Source organism: Saccopteryx leptura, chromosome 3, assembly GCF_036850995.1.
Source record: "Saccopteryx leptura isolate mSacLep1 chromosome 3, mSacLep1_pri_phased_curated, whole genome shotgun sequence".
NCBI lineage: Eukaryota > Metazoa > Chordata > Mammalia > Chiroptera > Emballonuridae > Saccopteryx > Saccopteryx leptura.
Genome location: NC_089505.1, coordinates 33,622,150 through 33,645,606, shown reverse-complemented (window position 1 = coordinate 33,645,606; position 23,457 = coordinate 33,622,150). Strand labels below are relative to the sequence as shown.

Below are 23,457 nucleotides of genomic sequence, written 5' to 3'. Positions count from 1 at the left end.
ACCATTTTGAGTAGAATTATTTTTCTCCTATCTGCTGCACAGATTGAACCTTGAACTGTGAATTGAAATTCCTAAGTGGACAATCTGGTCTGGTTGTTAAACGATTTAAATAATTCACCCTATTGGCTTGAGGTCTTATTTAGTGAATTTGAGGACTAGCTTTAAATCTATTAATAAAGAGGTTAGCTATATAATTGGTTATCAAGATAAATCTGGCTTTCTGGTGAGAGAAAAAGCTGGTGAAATCCACTTTATTACGTGCAAAAGAGAAATCAATTGTAAATGTTTTTATTTTTAGCTCTGTTCTATAAAAATATGAATCAGAATAAAAACGATACTACTCTGAAGTAAAATAAAAAATAAGATACTACTTTCAGTTTGTTTGTTTTTAAAAGTTCAAGCAGGCACAATTTGCATTAGCATCAAAGTCACTGTGTCAGACAGGTTCTTGCTCTTTTTAATGCCCTTTGAATCCCTCTAATATAAAATTTCTATTATTATCCTCTTAGGGTAGTATGTTGATGATATGATAGCACTTTTCAGGCTATTTCTGCCTCAAATTGAGAGATCTTTATAGTCTGTACATTGATAATGAACTTCAAATAAAAGCATTTGATGCGAGTGTATTAAATGTGCTGTAGGCCTAGTTAATGTCAGTTTGTGATTTCATTTTCTCTGTTCCTTTTTTTCATTTGAAAGGCATTTTTCATTTTCTGTTCCTCCTTTAGAGGAAGTATGTAGATTAGGCCACAGAATCTCAAGTAATTCATCCTTCATACAGTAACAAACGGAAGGGCAGGAAGTTGAGATTTTTGTAAAGGTTGTCTTTGGTGACTACCCTTTGCATATAATCTCCAAGGCAGAAAATGTAATAAATCAGACAAACATTGTTATGTTATTAATAGAGTTGTTCTCATTAAAATATGACTAGATACAGAGGAGAGAGTGTTTGAGAAAATATCAATAAAAAGGAACCATTGTAGTAACTGATTCCATGTTTAAAGGAAGTGTAGATTAGTTGCCATTCAGGCTTCTGCTATTGAAGGTTAAGTGTGGACAGAAGACCCAGATTCTCAAGGGTTTGTTCTTGATGATGCTGAGATTTCAGTTCTCACATTGGAATGATCTGGAGTTTGCCTACCTACAATCTGTGAACTTGGGCCCACGGGGCAAAATTTCACATCTTCACACAGATTTCAATTCCAGTATATCTGTGATTGAGTTCTTAGCAGTCAGGACAAGTAGAGTATCAAAGCTGGTATCTGTCATGTTTGATTTGAAAGGAAGATTTTTTTGTAGCAATGTGTGTTTGTTGAGAGATGCTGAAGTGTAAGTTTAGATTTTTCTCTTCTATTCAATAAGTCTGGTTAAGAGGTTTGAATTTAAGCTCTTTTGATGTGTTCTCCACTGACACTTACATAGGGAGTGTTTCTTGGAGTGGTGATGTTAGGCTTCTGCAAAAGAGGTAAATACTTAGCAGCTTAGGTGGTAGATAGGATTTTCACTGGAGCATGTGAGATAGGTGGGCAAATGAAGATTTTTTTTTTCTCACTGATTTCCTCTCTCTTCCATTTGTAGGCAACTAGTCTGGCATTTCCCCCTTCTCTTTTATTTACTCATTTGATACATTTCATTGATACTTATTTTAGATCTTCACAAAGGATAAAGAAATAAGGTCTCTTCCCTCCAAAGCCTCCCCTAAGGGGATGTTCATGATACAGTGTAATACATACTATATAATGGGGCACAGAATCTCTTTCCAGCCCTTTGCTTGGCAATTCATGTATCCATATTCCAGTACTGGCACAGAGAAGACTCTCACTGTAGTCATTCTAGTGCCCTTTGGGGAGGATTCATAGCTTTCACCTCTCTCTCTCTCTCTCTCTCTCTCTCTCTCTTTTTTTTTTTTTTTTTTTTTTTTTTTGCGTCTGGTGCAGGGGCAAACACCATGCTTTCTGTTTGTCCCTATACCAGCTTTTTTGAAAGCAGGTCCTGGAACCCAAGTTGGTATGTGAAGAAGCTTTTATGTGGCCCAGTCTTGGGTTATTCTTTAGAGATTGTCTTCCTTAGTTTTTGGGTTTTTTTTTTCCTCCAGCTGTTAAAATATTCTTTTCTAAGAGCTTGACAAAAATGAGTAGTTATTGACTTGACGTCATTTTCCCAAATTCATTTTGAAATTTTACTTGTCTGTGAGATCCCAGAGTTGTACCCTTATTCTTTTAACCCGCTGCTTTTCTCCACCTTCATCTCTGGCCTCCTGAGAAATCGTATCAGCCTTGTGGTGTAAAGAGACGGGCCTTTGCACAGTTACCATTCCTCTGCCCTGATGTGCTTCAGACGTCTGCTAAACTGGTGTTCAGTGGCAATGTGGACACTGACGAGAAGCTAATTTCTTTTCTTCAAACTGATTGTAGCTTTTGTGGACTGAGTGTCCACTGTGTGCGGAGCACTCTAACATGTATAATTTAAGACAGTTAAATCTCTATGAAGCAGATATTCCTATCCCGTTTTTAAGATGAAGGAGCTGAGTCTCAAGAGAGGCCTAGGTACCTTGACCAAGATTGTGCACCTGTCGTAGGAGTTAAAAGTTTGGTTTTTTTTTTTTTTTTTTTTTTGACTGGGCGACATCATTTTTCTCATCTGTAAGTGAGGATAGGAATATTTGTCAATCATAAGAGGTAGTTGTGAGGTTCAGATAAGCTGGTATAGGTGAGACCCTTTACATGACAAAGCCTGGCAGACCCCTCCGCTCCAGGGTGTCTGTCTCCTTAATGTGTGCAGGCTTATGGCTCTACCTGGTCTTATTTTGTGGGTATGTCAGTTCTCTCTTTACAGGCTGGTCCCTCTCTGGTGTCATGCAAAGGGGGCCATCATAGAATAAATAAAAAATCCATAGGAGGCGGGAGCCATGCATTTCTCAGGACCGCATTCTCTGGCCTGGACCTCAAGGGCCCCTGGTCCTGAGGTTATTTCCCAGTGTCCGCAGCACAGGTCTGCACAGTCGGATGCCAGCTGGGAGCCAGGCCAGAAGGTAGGATCCTGGGAATTGACTCTAACTTGAAGATGAATAAATGCTATCCTGTAAAGCACTACCTACTTTTTATGTTATTTCTTGAATTTAGTCTCCTTAGCTTAGCATTTTCCAAAAGGGGCAGCAGTCCCATGGAACTCCATGTGCTGTGATAGTAGTCACATGGCCAAGTGACTGTGGGAGCCCAGCTCAGGCAGCCCGGCCCAGATGGCTGCATCTCACAGCGACCATGAGGGGTTACAGATCTCTTTTACCTTTGGGACCAAATAAGAGGTCTCCTCAAAGTTAAATTTTGAGGAGCAGACCTTGGGAGATGTTGCGCTCGCCTTTTATCTGGTCTTGTTTTGAAATGCCTTAGCCTGGCGGACGGGGTGCAGTCAGGGCAGCGTGGTGTTGGAGGGGGTGTGGCCTCGGGTCTAGCCTCTCCCCACCTTGTACGTTCTGCCCATTACTGCAGAGGGGTTGTTCTGGTAGGAGGGCTACCAGTATTTTCTGGAGCCATGTAAATGTGAGGGACTATTAACAAAATATATACCTACTTTATGTAGTGATGACAATATTTTGTGTAGCTTTGAACGCAGGGAGCCTACTAAAAGAGATGCTGATTGAATGAAAGGGAAAACAAGCCATTAATTTTTTTTTAAGGTCCTGGAGCAGTTGTCCTGAACTCAATTAATTGTTAAACCAGATAATTATAGTAAAAAGTTAACAGTTTCCTGATTTCACTGTGAGATAGGTACTAGCTTATCTAATCTAATCCTCATCATTGCCTAGTGCAGACAAGTTTTGTTAGTCTCCACACTTGACAGCTAGGGAAGTTGAGAGACTTCAAGAGAATGATTTGTCTGAAGTCGTCACAGAGCAGGTAACTGTCAAACTTTGCAAAGTGGAGTGAGGAGGAGGAAAGGATAGAAGTGGGGTTAGGAAAGGGTGAGGGATGGAGAGAGGACCCTGCGTGAGTCTGGCACGTTTGTGGATGACCCGTGAGGTATTTGATTTGTGCGCATGAAGGATGACAAGGGGGGTGGTATATGCAACGTTAATGAGATGTTGAACTGCAGGCACAGGCTCTTTAGATGGGAATACTGAACAGTGACATTGAGGACTTTAGAATATGTCACAGTGTGCCAGACACAGTATTTGGTTAGCAAGTGATGATTTCTACAAACTAAACCAAAAGCCAGCTTCCGTTGATGGTGTTAAAGTGGGCATCGTAGCAACAAGTCAGCCTCCCCACAGTGGAGGGTGTTTTCTCAGAGCTGTGTGTACTCTTCTGCCTATCTGTCACTGTCTGCCTCATGATGACGATTGTGGGGTTGGCAGTTGTGACTTACCCTTAACAAAATGTATACCGCCCTCTCAACCAAAACCTGGTGAGTTTAGTCTCCTGACACCAGAATTTTTATCTGATTCTCAGGCGCTGCTTTTAAGGCGATGTTTGTACCCATTTTACAACTACTCATGGTCGTGTCATCTCTGTACCTTATTTCTTTTTTTTTTTTTTAAATGAACCAGTTAACTAGAATGCTATGATGCCAGTTTTAAAAAAAGCAGCTGTAAAATGAAAACTGTTCAACTGGTCTTTGTGAATGTTAACTAGCAATGTGAAATAGAATACTTGAAACTGGTTTGAGCAGGAATGGCTGCAGTTAGCACCCTTTCTTAGTAATCTCTATTTCTCACCGTCTCTGCTGATCCAGACTTCCGGTTTGTAGACAAGGCCCAGGCTTCCCCGTGACGGTTGAGCGTCCTAGACTGAGCGGCTTCGCTTCCAGGGGACCGCCCTCCTTCATCGCAGCTCCAGGCGGCCTCTCGGTCTGGAAGGCGCTGTGGGAGCCGGGCAGCCCGCACCCTTGCTCAGCGCCGCCGCTTGGTGCACTCACAGTACCTGTGTGCACAGGACTCGGACGGCGGCAGGACTGGGGAGGACACACAAGCTCGAGCTCTAGTCAGGATAGCACAGTAGATGCTTGACGTTTGTGAGGTTCATGTCACAAGATTGTCACCAATTCTCAACTTGAAAAAAAAAGTCATTGTAGTACCTCTTTCCTTCCTTCAGATGACTAACGTCTAACTGAAAAATGTAAATGATCTCTCTAGACCTTAACTACTGATCTCACTTGATGAGCAATTTTTGTACTGTCTGGAGCACTTATTGAAACAAATTCGCACATCTTTTCTACTTACTTCCTTTTGGAGCATTTGGTTGTTTTGTTCACATAAATGTGTCTGAGTCATCATTGCGTTTGACATTTCAATCTTTAATTTATCTGAAACTTCAGTTTTGTGGCTGGGACCCCATCACTTTCATAAACATTTCCATGTTGCCCTTATTTTGTCATCAACACTAGAGTCAATGATCAGTTAATTTCATTTGTTTTATCTCTTCACAAGAGAGGAGGGTTTATCACTCTGTTTACAGTGGCCGTAGCCCGAACACCGAGCACTCTTGCCTGAGAGCGGATCTGGACCTTGGCCGGGCCAGGTGACTTGCTCTCGCCTCTGTAGCTTTATGGCATGTGTGATTCAGAGTCCTGTCTCTGCAGAATGACACATTACAGTACTAAATGTCACCGGGACTTCAGATGTCAGTCAGGAATGGTAGAAACTATAAATGGTGTGTGAATGCCAGGGATCTGCTGTATATATACTCCTGATACCTCAGTTGTGGAGAAGTGAACCTACCCTTCCTTTATTTTTTTAAAATTGATTTGAGAGAGAGAGAGAGAGAGAGAGAAAGGAAGAGAGAAACATCAATTTTTTCCACATATTTATGTATTCATTGGTTGTTTCTTGTATGTGCCCTGACTGGGGTTTGAACCTGCAACCTTGGTGTATCAGTGTGATGCTCTAACAAAGTGAGCTACCAGGTCAGGGCTAGCCTTTCTTTTCTTACTCATCCATAGAGCTGATACATTTGTGTATACAGTTAAATACTTGCTATTAAAATACCGAAGAACTTTGTGGAAGTTGATTTATCTTAGTGATTCTAAGCTATAGCTTCAATTGTTGGCTTCAGTAACAAACATGGGAAAACATACCTTTTATAACAAACCATTTTAAATGAATGAAATAGGATTTTAAGACATTTTTTATTAACGAAAAAGAAAAAACTGTTTTGAGCATTCAATAGGCACAAAAGCGCATACAGCGAGAAGGTTCCCTCCCATGACTGTATTTCTGTAAACCACTGTCTCTTTCTGGAGGTAGCCAGTGTTATAGTTTCTGGCAGATCCTTGCAGAGATAGTGTATGCACATACAAGCAATACCCAAACTGATATGTAACTTTGTTTTATTTAATTGGTAGCATGTAGTTTCTGTATCTTGCATAAAATTAGTAGTACTAATGATTTATTGGAGCTCAATATCTGAATATAAAGAGCTTTTCATTTTTTTTTCCAATGGTCTTATATGTCATTGTATGGATGTACCACAGTTGGCCTTTATGGATGGACATTTGGGTTGTTTCTGGTTTTCTGCTACATTCAGTGAAGAACCTTTTACATTTTTCCACATGTGTATATTGATACACATACATGCATTTCTAGAATTAGGATCACTGAATTGGTGGGTATATTCTTGAAAATTGACCTCCATGGGGATTGTTTCAATTTCTAATGCTGCTATCAGTGTATACGAGAACCTGCTTCCTCTTATGCTCATAACATTGGAGTTTTGATTGTGAAATATAAACTAATTTCATCACCTATAATCTAATGTTTCTAGATTACTGGTGGCACAGTTTATTGGAACTTCCAGAGATTTGTTTACATGAGAAATTGAGGAAGTTCATCCATGGCATACAATATCCCGAGAGAGTTAAATTTCAGAGCTTTGGTTTGGAGGCGGTGTGTGGCACGGGAGACAGACACTGGAGGTAATCGACAGCGTTGTATCTCGTTTAGTCTGTCCTCCAGCCCTTCTGTTGGAGGCGTAGGGCAAGAAAATGATAATAAAAATTAGTAAAAGCTAAAGCGAGCCGCTTCACAAAAGGAGGACTTTGGGAGTGTAATACATTTGTATATGTGCCAGCAGCAATGGTCTCTCCACCTTCTAGAATCATTTTCTTAATGAAACACCCACAGTGGACATTGGTAGGAGCACACTGGATATCAGTACCCTTGGATTTTAGCTACTGTCAGCCATGACGTGTATGTTAGTGCAGTGGTCCCCAACTTTTTTTGGGCCACGGACCGGTTTAATGTCAGAAAATATTTTCACGGACTGGCCTGTAGGGTGGGACGGATAAATGTATCACGTGACCGAGACAAGTGTCAAGAGTGAGTCTTAGACGGATGTAACAGAGGGAATCTGGTCATTTTTTAAAAATAAAACATCGTTCAGACTTAAATATAAATAAAACGGAAATAGTAAGTTATTTATTCTTTCTCTGCGGACCGGTACCAAATGGCCCACAGACCGGTACCAGTCCACAGCCCAGGGGTTGGGGACTACTGTGCTAGCGAGCATCAGTATCTGCATCGGTGCATTTGCCGAACCTCTGAACCCCAGAGCTGTTCCTTTTTGACACCAGCAGTGGCTGGAGACCATTTGAATTTTGAAGAGATTAGGAAGAAAATGGTAGACCTTGTCTGATAGCCCAGAGGACCCATCATGGTACACTTTTAATGTACTTTCTTAGGAAGGAAAAATTTCAGCCCCATTAACAAGAGATTTGGGATGGGATTTCTGCAGAATGAAAAATACTGATTGTGATTTGTATTGTGAGTGACTATTACCTCTTTTTTTCCAAGCCTGCAGAATACAGTTACACATGGAATCATGGAATAGGTGCTAATTAAAATATAAAACAAAAAAGCATTTTTGCCTGGGCCAATTAGCTTAGTCGGTTAAGAGTGTCATCCAGAAACGACAAGGTTATGGGTTTGATCCCCAGTCAGGGCACACATGGGAAGCAACCAGAGAATGCACGACTGAGTGGAATAACAAATGAATTCTTCCCTTCCCGGTTGGAGCATTGTCCCAGAGTGCAGAGGTTGCCAGTTCGATTCTCCAGTCAGGGCACATACAGAAGCAGCTCAATGTCCTGTCTCTCTCCCTGGCTCTTTCAAAAAACAAAACAAGAGACAAAAAAAGAGAATTTCTAAATATTAAAAAAAATTGCTTATCCCTTAGAAACATGATTTGTTTGATAAAGGGACTTTGTATGTTTTTGTGCATACACCTGTGGATGATAAAAACATCCAAGAAGACACGGTGTCACAGAAGCAGTTTCTGTTAAAATAATATGCTTGCTATTCTACATGATTAAGAGATTGTGGAAAAACACCTAATCTATCCTAGCTATTCATACCAATTGTGATAGTGAAAGTAGCCAGTGGCTCTAAAATTAGATCCTGGGAAAGATAAAAGAAAAAATACTTTCATACTACAGTACTTGATACAAAATGTCCACAAACCTTAGAATAAAATGATGGAAACAATTTTTATAAATTTTAGATAGATGTTTATAGGCAGAGTACACTGTGTAACGTTACCAATGTGTGGTACAGCAAAAGCATATTCTAAGTATTTTATAAAACATATAATGCAGGTTTTGTACAGTATTAGCTTTTAGATTTCACCTGCTTTCTGTTTCTATTCCTAATCACAGGATTTTGTTGTGAATTTTATACATTTAGGTTTATAAGTTAGAAAAGATTGAAATCTATTTCTGTGTGGCTTAATGACATTTTTTCAGTAAGCATATATTTGGTGGTATTTTATTAAAAGGGTATGCATTGCACTGATACACATAATTCAAGGACTTAGAGCCTTGGCCGAGAAGCGGAGTTGGTCACCCCGATACACCAAGGTTACGAGTTCGATCCCCAGTCAGGACACATACAAAAAGCAACTAGTGAATGCATAAATAAGTGGAACAACAAATCAATGTTCCTGTGTCTCTCTAAAAAATATTAATAAATTTAAGAAAAAGAACATTGGTGCTAGCAAACTGGTTTCTGGATTTGCTATGTTCTAAGAAGTAACAGGGGAAAAGTATACTGCTCACAAAAATTAGGGGATATTTCAAAATGAATATGAAGCAATAAAAAAAGCATTTGATTTCTTTTTATTAAACAAGAACATCAGAAAAACAAACAAGTCAAAGAAAGTTGTTTGATTATGTAAATGAGATGCAAAACCAACTTTTATTTCATTGGCAAAAGTGCACTATACAAAAGGCTGCAAGTACTGGGGTATCTCACGTTCCCCGCTCCCCTCATTTTTGTGAGCAGAGTAGGTTTTGCCAGATTTCTTAAAGGGGACAAGGTTAAGTAACGGTTGAGAGAAATAGGCTGAGTTGGAATCAGATCTGGGTTCAAATCCTGCTCATGCCACCAATTATGATTGTGGCTGAGTTACTGAACCTTTCTGTGGCTCACTTTCTTCAGTGTAGGCTAGACGGAGAAAACAGTCTGGCCTTTTGTGGGAAGGAAATAAAGGGAATGCTGGGTGTCATTGCCTGCTGCTTTGAATCTTATTCTGAAGAAAGTGAGATCTGATTAGTAAATTAGAAAGTATAAGGGTTATGTCTGACATGGGCTCTCTGGAAACAGATGCTATTATAATTATGAAAAAAGAACGGTAAAACTTTTTTTAGGGGATCACTCAACCTTTACCCAGTTTACCCACACGGGGGGGGGGCTGTGATTCTGTCATTCTACTGTCCAGTCAGGAAGAAGTCGCCATTCCTCTATCACTTAACCGGACAGCCCATTGCGTTGCTGATGTTTTATCTATTTAGTGAGGTAGGAGTCATAGACAATTACAGTGCAAGTCTTAATTTACTTAATATTTGGCTGTTTCTTAGATTAAGTCTTCCTTAGGCCTTTATATCCTAGTCCCTATTTTGAGAATTAAGTCTTGATAGAGAAATCTGATGCTTCTGCAGATGTAAACTGTATAAGCTTTGAAATGATCAGAAATAGACTTTATGTATAATATTTCTCATTTAAAGTAATAAATGAAAATATTGAAAAATCTAGTAAATTCCAACAGAAGGCAGCTGTAACTAAAACACTAGTTTTTTTCTATTGAATAAAACTGAATCTATATTATATTACATATTAAAGGAGATGGCACTTAAAAATATTTTTATTATAGCCTGAGCAGGTGGTGGCACAGTGGCTAGAGCATTGACCTGGAATACTGAGGACCCAAGTCTGAAACACTCAGGTCACCAGCTTGAATGTGGGCTCATCTGGATTGAATGCAGGGTTGCTGACTTGAGCGTGGGATCATAGACATAACTCCATGGTTGCTGGCTTAGGCCAAACGTTGCTGATTTGAGCCCAAGGTTGTTAGCTTGAGCAAGGGAGCAAGGGATCATTGATTGGGCTGGACCTACAATCCCCCCACCCCTGTCAAGGCACATATAAGAAGCAATCAGTAAACAACCTAAGTGCCGCAACTATGAGTTGATACTTCTCACATCTCTCCCTATATGTCTCTCTCTCTCTCTCTCTAAAAAAAATCTCAATCACCAACATATTGCCGATCTTACTTTACCACGTGTCATTCCCCCATTGATTAACATATAACAAGTTCATTACATCATTTCATCTGTTAATTTTAGTTTGTATCTGAAATACAAGAAAGAATTCCCCTTTAAAAAATACACGCTATCATCATCCCTCTAAAAAAAGAAACGGTAGTTCTCTAATATCAAATAGCCAGTTGGCAGTCATGGTTCCCTCCTAATCATCATCATCTTATTTTTAATAGTTTAAATCAGAGTACAAACAACATCAATGTATTGTGATATTGTCGTTAACATGTCTCTTAAATTTCTTTTAATCTAAATTTCAAATTCCTCTTTCAAATATTTTTGTTATTTCTTGCCAGTTTTTTTATGGGATAAAACAAATTTTTATCCTGTACAACAATGGTTTTCAGACTTTTTGGTCTCAAGTCTCCTTTACACTCTTACAAGTAACTAAAAATCTCAGAGTTAATATTTGTATAGGTTATATCTATAAATTCTTACTGTATTATAAATTAAATACATAATTTAAACTATTTAAAAATAACAATAGTAAACCCATTATATTAGTGTATGTAAGCCCATTTCTTTTTCTTTTGTAAGAGAGTCAGAGAGAGAGAGACAGAAAGAGGGACAGATAGAAACAGACAGACAGGAAGGAAGAGAGATAAGTATCAATTCTTTGTTGTGGCACTTTAGTTGTTCATTGATTACTTTCTCATATGTGTCTTGATGGGGGCTTCAGCAGAGTGAGTGACCCCTTGCTCAAGCCAGCGATCTTGGGCTTCATGTCTGTGATCCCACACTCAAGCCAGTGACACCACGCTCAAACTGGTGAGCCTGTGCTCAAGCTAGCGACCTTGAGGTTCCAAATCTGGTGCTCTGTATCCCAGTCCAGTGCTTTATCTACTGTGCCACTGCCTGGTCAGGCTAAGCCCAATTTTTTATGAAACAGTTTCAAAATTAAAAGCATGTGAGGTAAGTGATACTGTTTTATATTTTTATAAACCTCTGTAATGTCTGGTTTAGTGGAAGGTAGCTGGATTCTTATATCTACTTCTGCATTCAGTCTTTTGTAATATGTTGTTTTGGTTGAAATTTATTAAAAGAAACCTGCTTCATGCAAACATGGGGTTGGAAAAGGTAGGTGTTTGAGGCTTTTTCATTTAGTGGTGGACATTCTTCTTTGATACTCTACTAAAACTTGACCAGTGGTAGTTTCTTAAGTGTTAGTTGCAAAGTATAATACAATTTGAAACTCTTACCACTTCCAGCTTTTCATACTCTGTTACTTTAAAATCTATTGGTCTACCTCGCACTTTGAATGGATCCTTTACCCAGGCATAATTTTTAACATCAGGCATTGGTCATTTGGAAAATACTAGCTCGCCAAGTTGTGTCAGTCTCCCCAGTGTTGACATATTATATTATGAAATTTATCAAAATCAAGTTATTTTTTTAATCACTTTAGAGAGTTGACAGAGAGAGAGAAGAGGGGGAGGAACAGGACGCATCAACTCCCGTATGTGCCTTGACCAGGCAAGCCCGGCAGGGGTTTTGATCTGGTTACCTCAGCCTTCCAAGTCGACTCTTGATCCCTGTGCCACCACAGCTCAGGTTGAAGACATCAAAATCGTGTTCGGGATTATTACCACCCATCTTCTCAGAAAACGCGTTAGCCTACTGGGAAGCTATCAAGCCCTCGGCGTTGTATACAAGTTTTTAAAAAATTCTGATTTTCCCTTGAATTCTCAAATTGTGTCATTAGCATGACAGGCTCACTTCACATATTTTTTACAAAATGTTTGCATATATTCAAACCTGAGTAAACATAATTTGTTAATGACTTTTCATTAAAAACAAAACAAAACAAAACCCCAAACCAGCTTATTCAGCTTGTATGTCTAACAGTTCACAAGCGCTTTTCCTTGAGACCACCATGGTACTTTGGCATGCCCAACCTCTCTATGGCACTTACTTTATCATCACACAGAATATCAAAAAGATGCATATTTAGAGATCAAGACAAAATTTATTATTTTACTTCATCAAGAATGGTCTTGAGTAGAACTGACACCTGTTTCCTGTGAGTGCAGGATGGTGAAGAGAACAATGACGGCTCTCCCCTCGATTGCCTTTGTTCCGTGAGAGCCAGTGTGAACCTAGTGAAGAAGGCAGAAACCGTGTTAGGATTTTCATGAAGACAGTTTTGGCTTCGTGGATCTTTGGAAAGGGTCTCAGGAACCCCTAAGGTCTGTGGACCATACTTTGAGAAATGTTACTAAAGGGTACCTGCTGACAGTCCAGATTTTGCTGCTTCTGTTTTCATGGTGTGATTTATTTAACGTATTCCTTTGCATCTTGGTAGTTCCTGTCAATAGACTTGATCAGATTAGATTTGATTGTTTTTTCTTCTTTTTTTCCTGGCAGTACTTCTTCATAAATGGTGTTGGGTTTATATTCTTAGCAGACATTGCTGCTTGTTTCCTCGAGCCATTGATTTAGCAGATAGTTGTGTTTTAGTTCTAACATTCCTTTATTTATTAGTAGGAGCTTTTTTGAAAAGGCAAGTTCCACTCACCAATGGTTTACCCTGAGATATAGTTTACGTGGGTCTCATGATATAGGAGGATAAATTCTTGTTTATTTTTCCAAATAATGAGTTGGTTATTATATATCCTCCAAAGGTGACCAGTGAAATATTCTAGGCTTGTTTTCTTGCTTTGAATATCATTATGAACTTGTGGATTTAAATTTATTTGTTGTGCTTCAATTCACCGCAGCTAGAATCTCTACTTTGGCCTGCAGGAGCCTCTTCCGTTGGCACCTAAGGTCTTTTAATCTGACCTCTGTGATCTTGATGACTTCATTGTTTTTTTGTGTGAGATGGTCCCGGTTCATCTTTCACATTCCCTGCCACTGAACAGCAATCACCTCCTTCTCCAGGAAACCTCACACAGATGGTATTTAGAGACCACAGTCTGAGCACTAGGCTGCTCATTGCTGTTGATGGGCGGTTGTTTTAGACGTTTTCAGTGGACAGAGTTAGAAAAATTTAGGACTCATTGATCTTGTATCACTTGTCAATGACCCCAACATCATAACATTTGTTTTACTGATACTGCACAAGAAACGCTTTTAGAACAACATTATAATGCTACCAATAACTACGATTATGAAAGTTAGTTTTGCAGCTTTTTAAAAAATGAGAATGAAGCATTATCACAGTTTAGTTGACTGAATTGGTTATCTTAATACAGCCTTGTAGTTGTTTGCTGTAGACTGTTTTTTTTCTATTTCCCAGAACATTAAATTGGCAGATATTTTACCTGCATTAAATAAATCAGTTTATTGAAAGAATTAGTCACATTGTACATTCATTATATTTATTCTTTGCTCTTTTTTGATCTAAATGGTTCCATTTTTGTTAATGTCTTCTATTGTATTCTTTATTCATACCTACTCTCTTTTCAATGTCTTAAAACAGAAAAAACTTTCTAGAGGGCAAGGAATTATGTTCATATGGCATTATGATTCTTTATTTTAAATAAGTATGCTATGAAACAATGAATTTCTTTTTAAGAATAGAAATGTTTACTGTAACACTTTATAACTTGGAATTTTTTTTGTGTGTGTGACAGACAGAAAGAGGGACAGATAGGGGCAGACAGGAAGAGAGAGAGATGAGAAGCATCAATTCTTCATTGTGGCACCTCAGTTGTTCATTGACTACTTTCTCATATGTGCCTTGACCAGGGGACTACAAATGACCCCCTGCTCAAGCCAGCAACCTTGGGCTCAAGCCAGTGACCTTGGGCTTTAAGCCAGCGATCTTTGGGCTCAAGCCAGCGACCATGAGGTCATGTCTATGATCCCATGCTCAAGCCAGCGAGCCCACACCTGAGCCAGATGAGCCCATGCTCAAGCCAGAGACCTCAGAGTTTTAAACCCGGATCCCCTGCGTTCCAGTCCGAAGCTCTATCCACTGCACCACTGCCGGTCAGGCTATAACTTGGAAATATTATTATTTTTCTGCTATACTTTACCTTGGATTGCATCTGAAAAAAGGTGTTGATTTTTTTTTTCCAGTTTTTATTTGTGGCACTTTATTTTTCTGAAGCTAGTGACAGAGAGACAGTCAGACAGACTCCCGCATGCGCCCGACCGGGATCCACCCGGCACGCCCACCAGGGGGCGATGCTCTGCCCACCAGGGGGCATTGCTCTGTTGCGACCAGAGCCACTCTAGCGCCTGGGGCAGAGGCCAAGGAGCCATCCCCAGTGCCCGGGCCATCTTTGCTCCAAAGGAGCCTCGCTGCGGGAGGGGAAGAGAGAGACAGAGAGGAAGGAGAGGGGGAGGGGTGGAGAAGCAGATGGGCGCTTCTCCTGTGTGCCCTGGCCGGGAATCGAACCCGGGACTTCTGCACGCCAGGCCGACGCTCTACCACTGAGCCAACCGGCCAAGGCCTGAAAAAAGGTGTTGATATTTTTGAAGCAATTATTTCTAAAACCTGTGGATATATGGGATATTATATATAATCAAGAAAATTAAATTATGTAATTAAGGGAAACTAAAGTAATGAACCCTGGGGAAAAGAAGGATTTATATGTGGAATATTTAATGATATGCCTTTTTTCCCCCCTTCCAGGTTAAAAAATAAATCATGACTGAATCTGCCTCTAGCACAAGTGGTCAAGAGTTTGATGTATTCAGTGTTATGGACTGGAAAGATGGAGTAGGTACATTGCCAGGAAGTGACTTAAAGGTAAGCTATCTTTATTGCATACATTACATGTGTTGTTTGCATGTGTTATTAAAATAAACCTGAATATATATGTAAAATAAGAATGAAAAGCATAAACCATAATGTTGTAGGTGTTATATGCTACTTAGACCTCTGCAGTACACTCTCCAGATGATTTGGAATGCGGATGGTTTGTCACTTGGGGTAGGAGAAGATGGAATTTTTGGCAGCTTGTGCTCCTTTTGCAGAGAGCTGTAGCTTTGTGGAGGATCACCTCAGGTTGGGCTCTATCATTATGGCCAATACGTGTGGCAATGGTAGGCCGAAAAGATCTGGCTTCATATATTTTGTAGTAATAGGCTTTGTAACGTGAAGTAAATAACCACACTTCCCGTGCCCTAGTTTTCTCATTAAAAAACTGGATAATGTTAAAATATTAAAAAGCAGGGTTATTTACCTCCCTTAAATTATTTATTCTGTAGGTATAGATTTTTATATAATCACTTATGTAAAAGCTGGTTCTTCCTGTAAACCAGACTGCTTTTGGATCGATGAGAACTCTCTTCAGGGAACGATTCTTTGACATGCTCCTTTCTAGGTGCTCACCCCACCCCTTTTCCCTAGGACCCCAAACGATCAAGGGCCACATCTGCCTCCCCGTGAAGCATGGTTGTGCAAGCACCCATCTCGGACGTCGACCGCCCTCACCTCTCATTTCAAATTTGCTTTTGCTTTTGCTTTGATCCTATCTCTTGGACCTTGAACCTGTCTGTAAACTTTTAGACTTTGTGTTTGTACTTGGTCGCTCAGGTGTTTGAATTTCCGAATCGCCCTAGCAGACTGTCATTTGGCTTACCACTCTAATGCTTGATGTCCTGAATGGACATTCCTGCCTCCTAATACTGACTTCTTGTAATACAATCCCTTTTAGCATCTCCTTGACAAGTACCTCAGCCAAGCCTTCTTCTAGTTTCAACCTTCATTGGTGAGGTTTGGAAAATCTGTTATTGGAAAAATACTTAAGATTTTAGTTGGATTAGGTTTAATTAAGTGCCATGTGCCAACATACCTATCTAAGTTTAACTTAACAAAAATATTGCGGTGAGGTCGAGTGAAATCTGGAGAGGAGGTTTGGTTTTAGTTTTAGGCTGTGTGATCTAGAACTAGTTAGTAGTCAATTGGTCTGTTTGGGCCAGTTTCCTCTTCGGTAAAATAAAGGATTAAGGTAATACTAAGGATTTTACCTGTTCTCATATTCTCCAAATGTTCATCTGGATTAGATGCGTTGGAAGTAGAGTACTAGAATTTATGAAAAAGAAGAAACTGTTTATCAGACTCTGATAACGTCTGCCACATATTAGATACATGAGCTTTGTCAAGTGATTTAAATTCCCTAAGTTTTCTCATATGTGCCTTGACCGTGGACCTTCAGCAGACCGAGTAACCCCTTGCTGGAGCCAGCGACCTTGGGTCCAAGCTGGTGAGTTTTGCTCAAACCAGAGGAGCCCGCATTCAAGCTGGCGACCTCGGGGTCTTGAACCTGGGTTCTCCACATCCCAGTCCGACGCTTTATCCACTGTGCCACCGCCTGGTCAGGCAGTTTTGGAATCTATAAAATGGAGATACCGGATCTATGTCATAAGGTGGTTATGAAAGATAGAAAAAAATAGATACCTGTGTAAACACTTAAATTGTACCTGTTTCGGCTTTGTATAATTGATGGAACTGCCCCCTCCCTTTTTCATTGCTGGTTTCCCTTGTACATTTTTATCCCTTCTTAGTGGCTTATTTTTGGGTGTAAGGTAGACGATGAACATTTTAACTTTTGTTTAGTTAGATTCTGACAATAGAGTATAATTTGCACCCCTAAAAAATTTAGATTGCCTGAAAATTTTCTAAGCAATGGATTTTAGGAAATAACCTGTTACTTTTATTAAGGTAATCAGATAATTAAGCCATTTATTGGGTATTACAATCTGGCTATTTAATTTGACTTTTAGGCTCATCTAATTGGGCAATGCCATGTGTCCAGTTCACTTCATGCACTGTAAATAGTTTGATACCCACTTAAAAAATTATTTAAAAGCTTATTTCTATTCTACCTTCCTATCCTCTCTATCCATGGAGATTCAGAGACTAAATCAGTTGGTTATATTGATTAATATTTCTAATTCACTTGTTCCTTATATTAAAATATGAGTTGCTTAAGAAATCTGATTGAGAAATTAATTTTTCACAAATTTAAGATGTTAGAATGAACTTTGAATAAATTAACAAAATTTACTCTCACATCATGCTTTGTCTACTTTATACTATCAAAGTTTCTGTTGTTTAATGGGAATAGATGTGTGAATTTCCTAATAAAGAGTATGCTAGCCTAAGGAAAGGAGCTGAAGTTAACTCAGCTAATACACAGAAGTCACTCTCTTGCCATGGGAACAGGTTTGTTTATGCTGCAGTTTATTGCCATTTTGAAAGAACTGTTCTCTGTAAGAGCCTTCTGCTTGCTGGCCAATCAAGTTATGTCACTCTTCTGCTTAAAATCCTTTGACAGTTGTCTGAACCTTTCATGGTCAAGTCCCAGTCCCTCAGGTGTGCTGTGAAAGTTTTTTGCTGGTCTGGCCTCTGCTTTCCTTTCTGTCTGCAGTTCATTTCGGTCTTCAGTGCCACCCTCTTTCCTTTCCTGCCCAAACCACCAGTTGAAGACTTCACGCCTTTGCTGTTCCCTGTAACTGCAACCTCCTTTCCCTTCCCCACACTGGGTAATCAACCCTTCCATAGAAACTGCAAAACCTTCTTGTCTGGGTGCAGTAGTGGGAAGAATAGAGGACTTACTCTGATCGACAGTTTTACCTGCATCTTTTCATTGCATCTTTTTACTTAACCTTTGGAGATACGTGGTTTCTACCACTGTTGCCTGTTTACAAATGGGGAAACGGAGACCCTGAGTGGTTAAGTCATTTGTTCAAGGTCAAATCGTTAGTTATTGGCAGAACTGTGCCTTAAAACCAGGCTTTTTGATATTAAAATTGATTCTCTTAACCACTGGCTGTCCTATATAGTCTAAGGAGAGAAGACATTTTTGTATCAAAGGAGGTTCGCAGGCAATGTTACAGCATTTTAAGGAGGCATTATTTTAGCTGGAGGGATCAGAAGCCTTTGGAAAGTACATGTTATGTGAGCTTCGCGTGCCTGAAAATAGGCAGGGGTCTAGCATGTACGTGAAGACTGGGAGGCAGGACAGGAGGCGGCGAAGGGAAAGGCAGGCATCCCCTAAGAGAATTAGCATAAGAAAGTGCAGTGGTGTGGCTGGGGGCAGGGGGAGGGGCGCAGAAAGTGTCCGCTGGTCCTCTGTAAAATGGTATAGTCCTTAACAAGGTATTTTTCCTTAAACAGGTTTTGGAAACCTTACCATTGCTTAATGTGTTCTTTTAAAATGTAAATTAGTATTTGTAGATGAGTATCTCAGGGCAGCCTTCAGAACGGGCAGGCAGTAAATGGTAGTGGAAAGGGGTATGGTAAGGCTCCCTTTCCCTGAAGCAGCTTCTCTCCCTGAACTTCTAATTATGTCTGAAACTTATCCGCAGAGAATTATTCCTCTGGGTCATAAGGATTTAGTCTTTCAGAGTCCCTGAGTAAAATGCAGATATACTCCTGAGAGCGATAGCATCTTATCTAGTAAGAATAGTTGCCACTTAACTGAGAGCAAGACCTTGCAGCAGCAATGCAGAAACCCAGCTGGAAAATTCACTGCACTCTCGGTGCACCGTTTGCCGTGTCTTGATTGGTGTTCAGACCAGTGTAGTTAGTAAATATCTTTGCCCTTAAAACAGATTGGTAAGTAGAACTCAGATTTCAGCAAAGTAATAAAACAAGAATAGTAACCTCAGCAGTGTCTTTTACTTACCTATTATTAAAGACAGGCAAAAATAGGCAAAAGATCCTTTGCCTTTGCAAGCAAAAATAAAGAAGAAAATCGAATCAATTAAAGGTAATAATTCAAACCAAGACAAACAAGTGAAACCTTTGCTACTTTTTATATATTTTAGATGTAATTGTTTTCTGTTGACCTGGATGTATCCACTTACAAAAAATGTTACAATGTTTGCTGATGTGTTTTATTTGCATAATAAAACCCTCGGTAAAGTTTATAATTTTGATATTCTTGGTTAGAATATAGTGACTCGATATTTTCATACTGTTTTTTAGATTTTTATGTTAAAAGAACTAATATCTTCAAAAAAAAAATAAAATTGGTTATTTCAAGTTTTCATGGTTCCAAAACCAGCTTCAGGACCTGAGTGTTTTATGGGAAATGTGTCAGTCTTTCTGGAATTCCATCTGTGGAACTCCAGTAATGTTCTCAGCACCTAACAACCTGCATTGTCCAACATTTTTTGCAACTGTAGTAATATTGTGGAAGACATGGTAAATCTGAATTGAGAATCCAGAAAAAAAAATTGATCTCTATGTCTTTTTGCATGTGATAGGATAGTTTAAAAACACTTTTAAGCCCTGGTCAGGTCACCTATGAGAAGCAATCAGTGGTTGCACAACTAAGGGGAAAAAACAAGTTGATGCTTCTCTTTCTCTCTCTCCTCTCTCTCCCACACTGCCCCTCCCCCCAAATAAAAACAATCTGAGGTTAATTTTTGAAATAAAGTTGATAATTTTGATTAGAGTGGATGTTCTTTACTCTTCAAGGTTATAGGGTATCTCTGAGAATATGATGAACCTTATGAGCCCTATCCCCCAGAAAAATGTAGTGTGCCCATATCATAATTATGTATGTATTTCATGGGTTTCATTGACCCCTGAAGCCTGTCCATGGATCCCTGGCTCACAGCAGTCACAGGAGTTTCCCTAAGTGTCACTGAATCTTGACTTTTTGCTTAAACTATAAGTTTTTTACAGGCCCTAAATATTGGGAGGAGATAATTGGGATTAAATGTTGTGTTGTGGAAATTTCACCTTTTAACTTTGAAAGTATTCGACCCAAAGCTTCCAGGGGTCATAGGTCTGAATTTCTATTTGAAGACTGCACTTGGTGGTGCTCTCTTTCCCAGAGTAGGAATCACAGGGGCCTTTGTAGTCTAGCCGCAGTTTGGAAACTTATTCCCCGGGAGACTGTCTTTGTAATGTACAGGTTTGGTGCTATTTCCCACAATTTGTAATTGTCAGGTAAGTAGAAATGAACATCAACATATAATAAAAGTAAAATTACTTTCCTGAATTGAATTGTAAAGTTCAGGCTTGTTTTTTGTTTTGTTTTTAATTTTTTGTTAGAATTGATAGTCTATCATATTCATTGATAGCATTAATTAATAATCATTATGGCTTGTTTTTTCTACTCTTGCCCAGTAGATGGTACTGTCAGCTTTATTTTGAAATATTCTGTTTTCAGAGTTGATCATTTGAAAATTAACTTTTTTACAACAAGTAGTTATTTTTAGGTCTTTTCCTTCCAATTAACTTTCTGAAATCTTCTAGACTGACATTTTTAGATGAACACACTAGGTGTAGTATACACATGTTACCGAGAAATTTGTGTCTGAAATATGTAGTAGGGGGAAGATTTTCACTTTCTTTACTTATTTCAACTTGTTCCTTCTTGGAAGCATTAATGATTGTGGATTGTGTGCAGAAAATTATTTAAGGTGCTATTTTCACCTGGTGGAAAGAATAATGGCTTAAGGTTTTTCTGACTTGGGTCTGAATTTAGTTGATTAAAAGAAACACTCTATTGGCATGTTGACCATATCGATTGTTTCGATTCAGAAATGGAAGGCCTTATTTAAATACTACGTGTTCGTATGCCCATATATATATTTCTGTGAGAGTTCTCTAAAAACTTTATGCAAAATGTTTTATTATTCATTTGAGTTTTGAGCTTTCTTGCTCTTCATCACCTGTTAAGATGAGTAGATCCCTAATGTCATTCTGTTTTATGAGAAAACAGAAGGAATACAGAGAATAAGGTCCCTGTACATAGGGAGTGAATAAGCCTTCAGCACGTAGACACACACACACAGTGCGACTAGTCAATAGCAGAAACATACCTTGTTAGAAGCTTGTCATGCAATGAGAAGAAATTTTCAATATTTGGAGTCATATGTCTAAAATTTATAAAACTCTTTAAGGGATTGATATTGGTAGAAGACTTATCTAGATATAATCATTTTAATTAATTTTTAAAACATAATTATTTTTTTTCTTAAAGACTCTATGGGCCAGCCATTAAATGTTTACTGTTCTGAACGATTTTGTAAATTTTGCCTCTTTCTACCGTGCTGTCGCTAGTTTCGAGTAAATGAATTTGGAGCCCTGGAAGTTATAACAGATGAGAGTGAGATGGAAAGTGTTAAAAAAGCAACAGCTACCACAACTTGGATGGTACCAACTGCCCAAGAAGGTAAGAATAGGTCATCTGCATTGACCTATCATTTCTTCCTTGTGAAAATTTTGAACTAAAAAATATCTAAGGCTGTGTATATAATAGGCTGAAACCTTGAAAATCCTGGGTGATCTTCATGTTACATGTCCTTAGGTAAATTTCTATAACAAAAGTGATATGGAACCGGCTTTTATATTTTAAAATAACCATTAACTGTCTTCTCTCCTAATGCCAGATCTGTAATAGCACCAGGTTAATTGGAAATTATCAAGTAAATCCATGTAATAGCCTACCCAGGTGATTTAGCCAAAGCCTGCCACTTTTTTCTCATCTACTCCGATGGTTGTCACTAACATCTATATGCTGATGACTCCTAAATCTATATCTCCAGCCCCGACCTCTCCCCCGAGCTCCAGGCCCGTATTTCCACCTGCCTACTGGACATCTCCACCTGGATGTCCCACAGGTACCTCAAACCCCACATGTCTGAAATGCGATTCATTTTCTATTTCTTTCTCCCCTCCCCCTCAAACCTGCTCTTTCTTCTGTAACCCATAGTTCAGCTGATGGTAGCACCATCCACCCAGTGGACAAGCAGTAAATCCAAGAGTCATCCTGAGTGTGTTACCCCTAGCCCCCATAGCTTGTTACTTAATCCTCTTGGTTTTTATTTCCTGAATATGTCTCAGATCTGGCCTTTTCTGTCTGTCGTCACTGCCTTCATTTAGGCCCTTACCAACTCTCGCCTGAATTGTTTGTTGCAAACGTCTCCTAAAGAATCGTTCTGCTTCTGATTTCACCCGGTTTATCCTGCACACTGAATTTAGAGGAACTTACGTAGATGGCTTATCTGACACTTCATCGGTTTCTTTTTCTCTCCAGTGAAAAATTCAAAGGTCTGGGTGACCCGCACCCACCTGCCTGCCTTGTCTCTTTGCTCTCTCTTCCGGTCTCTGTCCTTGGTGCTCTGGCGGTGCCAGCGGCAGAGTGACCTGTAACTCTCCCAACACATCCAGCGGCTTCATGTTCCTTGCCTTTACCTATGCCGTTTCTTCTCACGGGGATGCCGTTCCTCTCTTTATCCAGTTGGTAAATTCTTCTTCAAAACCCTATTGAGGTTTCATATCAGAAAACCCTCCCCTGACTTCCCCCCAGGCCAACTGAGTCACTTCTTCTTCTGCACAACTTCTGGGACTTGTTCATGCTTCAGTTACTGCATGCGTCACTTCTTATCGCAAATACTGGTTTTCTTGCCTGTCTTCTCTTCTAGACTGTGAGCTCTCTTGGGGCAAGGTCTCTACTGTCATTTTTCAGTGTCTAGCTTAAATTGGTGCCTAAAAAATGTTTGCTGAATGAATGATTAGCCTAATGATTTAGGTGAAAGGAAATGTGGGTTCCCAAACGATTCAGATAATTATGATTCAGGAGGTCTGCAGCATTAAAAGTAAAACAGAGAAATTGATTTAACCAATTTAGTAAAACAAAATTAATCATCAAAACGTAATAAACATGAAATAACAAAGATAACCCCTCTCAAATTTTGTCAAAGACACATCTTTAAAATTGGATTGTAAAGGTTGATGGTTTAATCTTCTGAATTTAGTGACTAATGCAATTTTCTTCATTTTACTTTGAACTCTAGAAAAATCTTTGGACAAGCTTTTCTCTCTTCTGGAGAATTGTTTTGTTATATCAGTGATTTGAGTGATGTCTGCCAGGCCCAAACTCTTTTTCCTCCTACACACTATAGTTTGATCATTCATTCATTCAACAAACATGATTCTTTTATTGTGTTGCTAAC

The 23,457-nt window shown here is 39.3% G+C and overlaps 1 protein-coding gene across 16 annotated transcripts in view; it reads left to right on the top strand.

Moving 5' to 3' along the window:
- The window catches only part of L3MBTL3 (L3MBTL histone methyl-lysine binding protein 3), a 114,396-nt gene that overhangs the window by 10,874 nt on the left and 80,065 nt on the right, over positions 1–23,457 (top strand). For 11 of the 16 annotated variants that reach the window (XM_066373261.1, XM_066373248.1, XM_066373257.1 and 8 more), the window contains 3 exons: positions 15,167–15,283; positions 21,563–21,674; positions 22,048–22,122. In XM_066373261.1, coding sequence (XP_066229358.1) covers positions 15,182–15,283; positions 21,563–21,674; positions 22,048–22,122 — 289 coding nt within the window. In that variant the 5' untranslated portion in view covers positions 15,167–15,181. Of the gene's footprint in view, positions 1–6,887; positions 6,910–12,660; positions 12,771–15,166; positions 15,284–21,482; positions 21,675–22,047; positions 22,123–23,457 lie in introns of those variants that run through there. The other 5 variants (XM_066373263.1, XM_066373262.1, XM_066373260.1 and 2 more) reach the window with 4 other exon arrangements.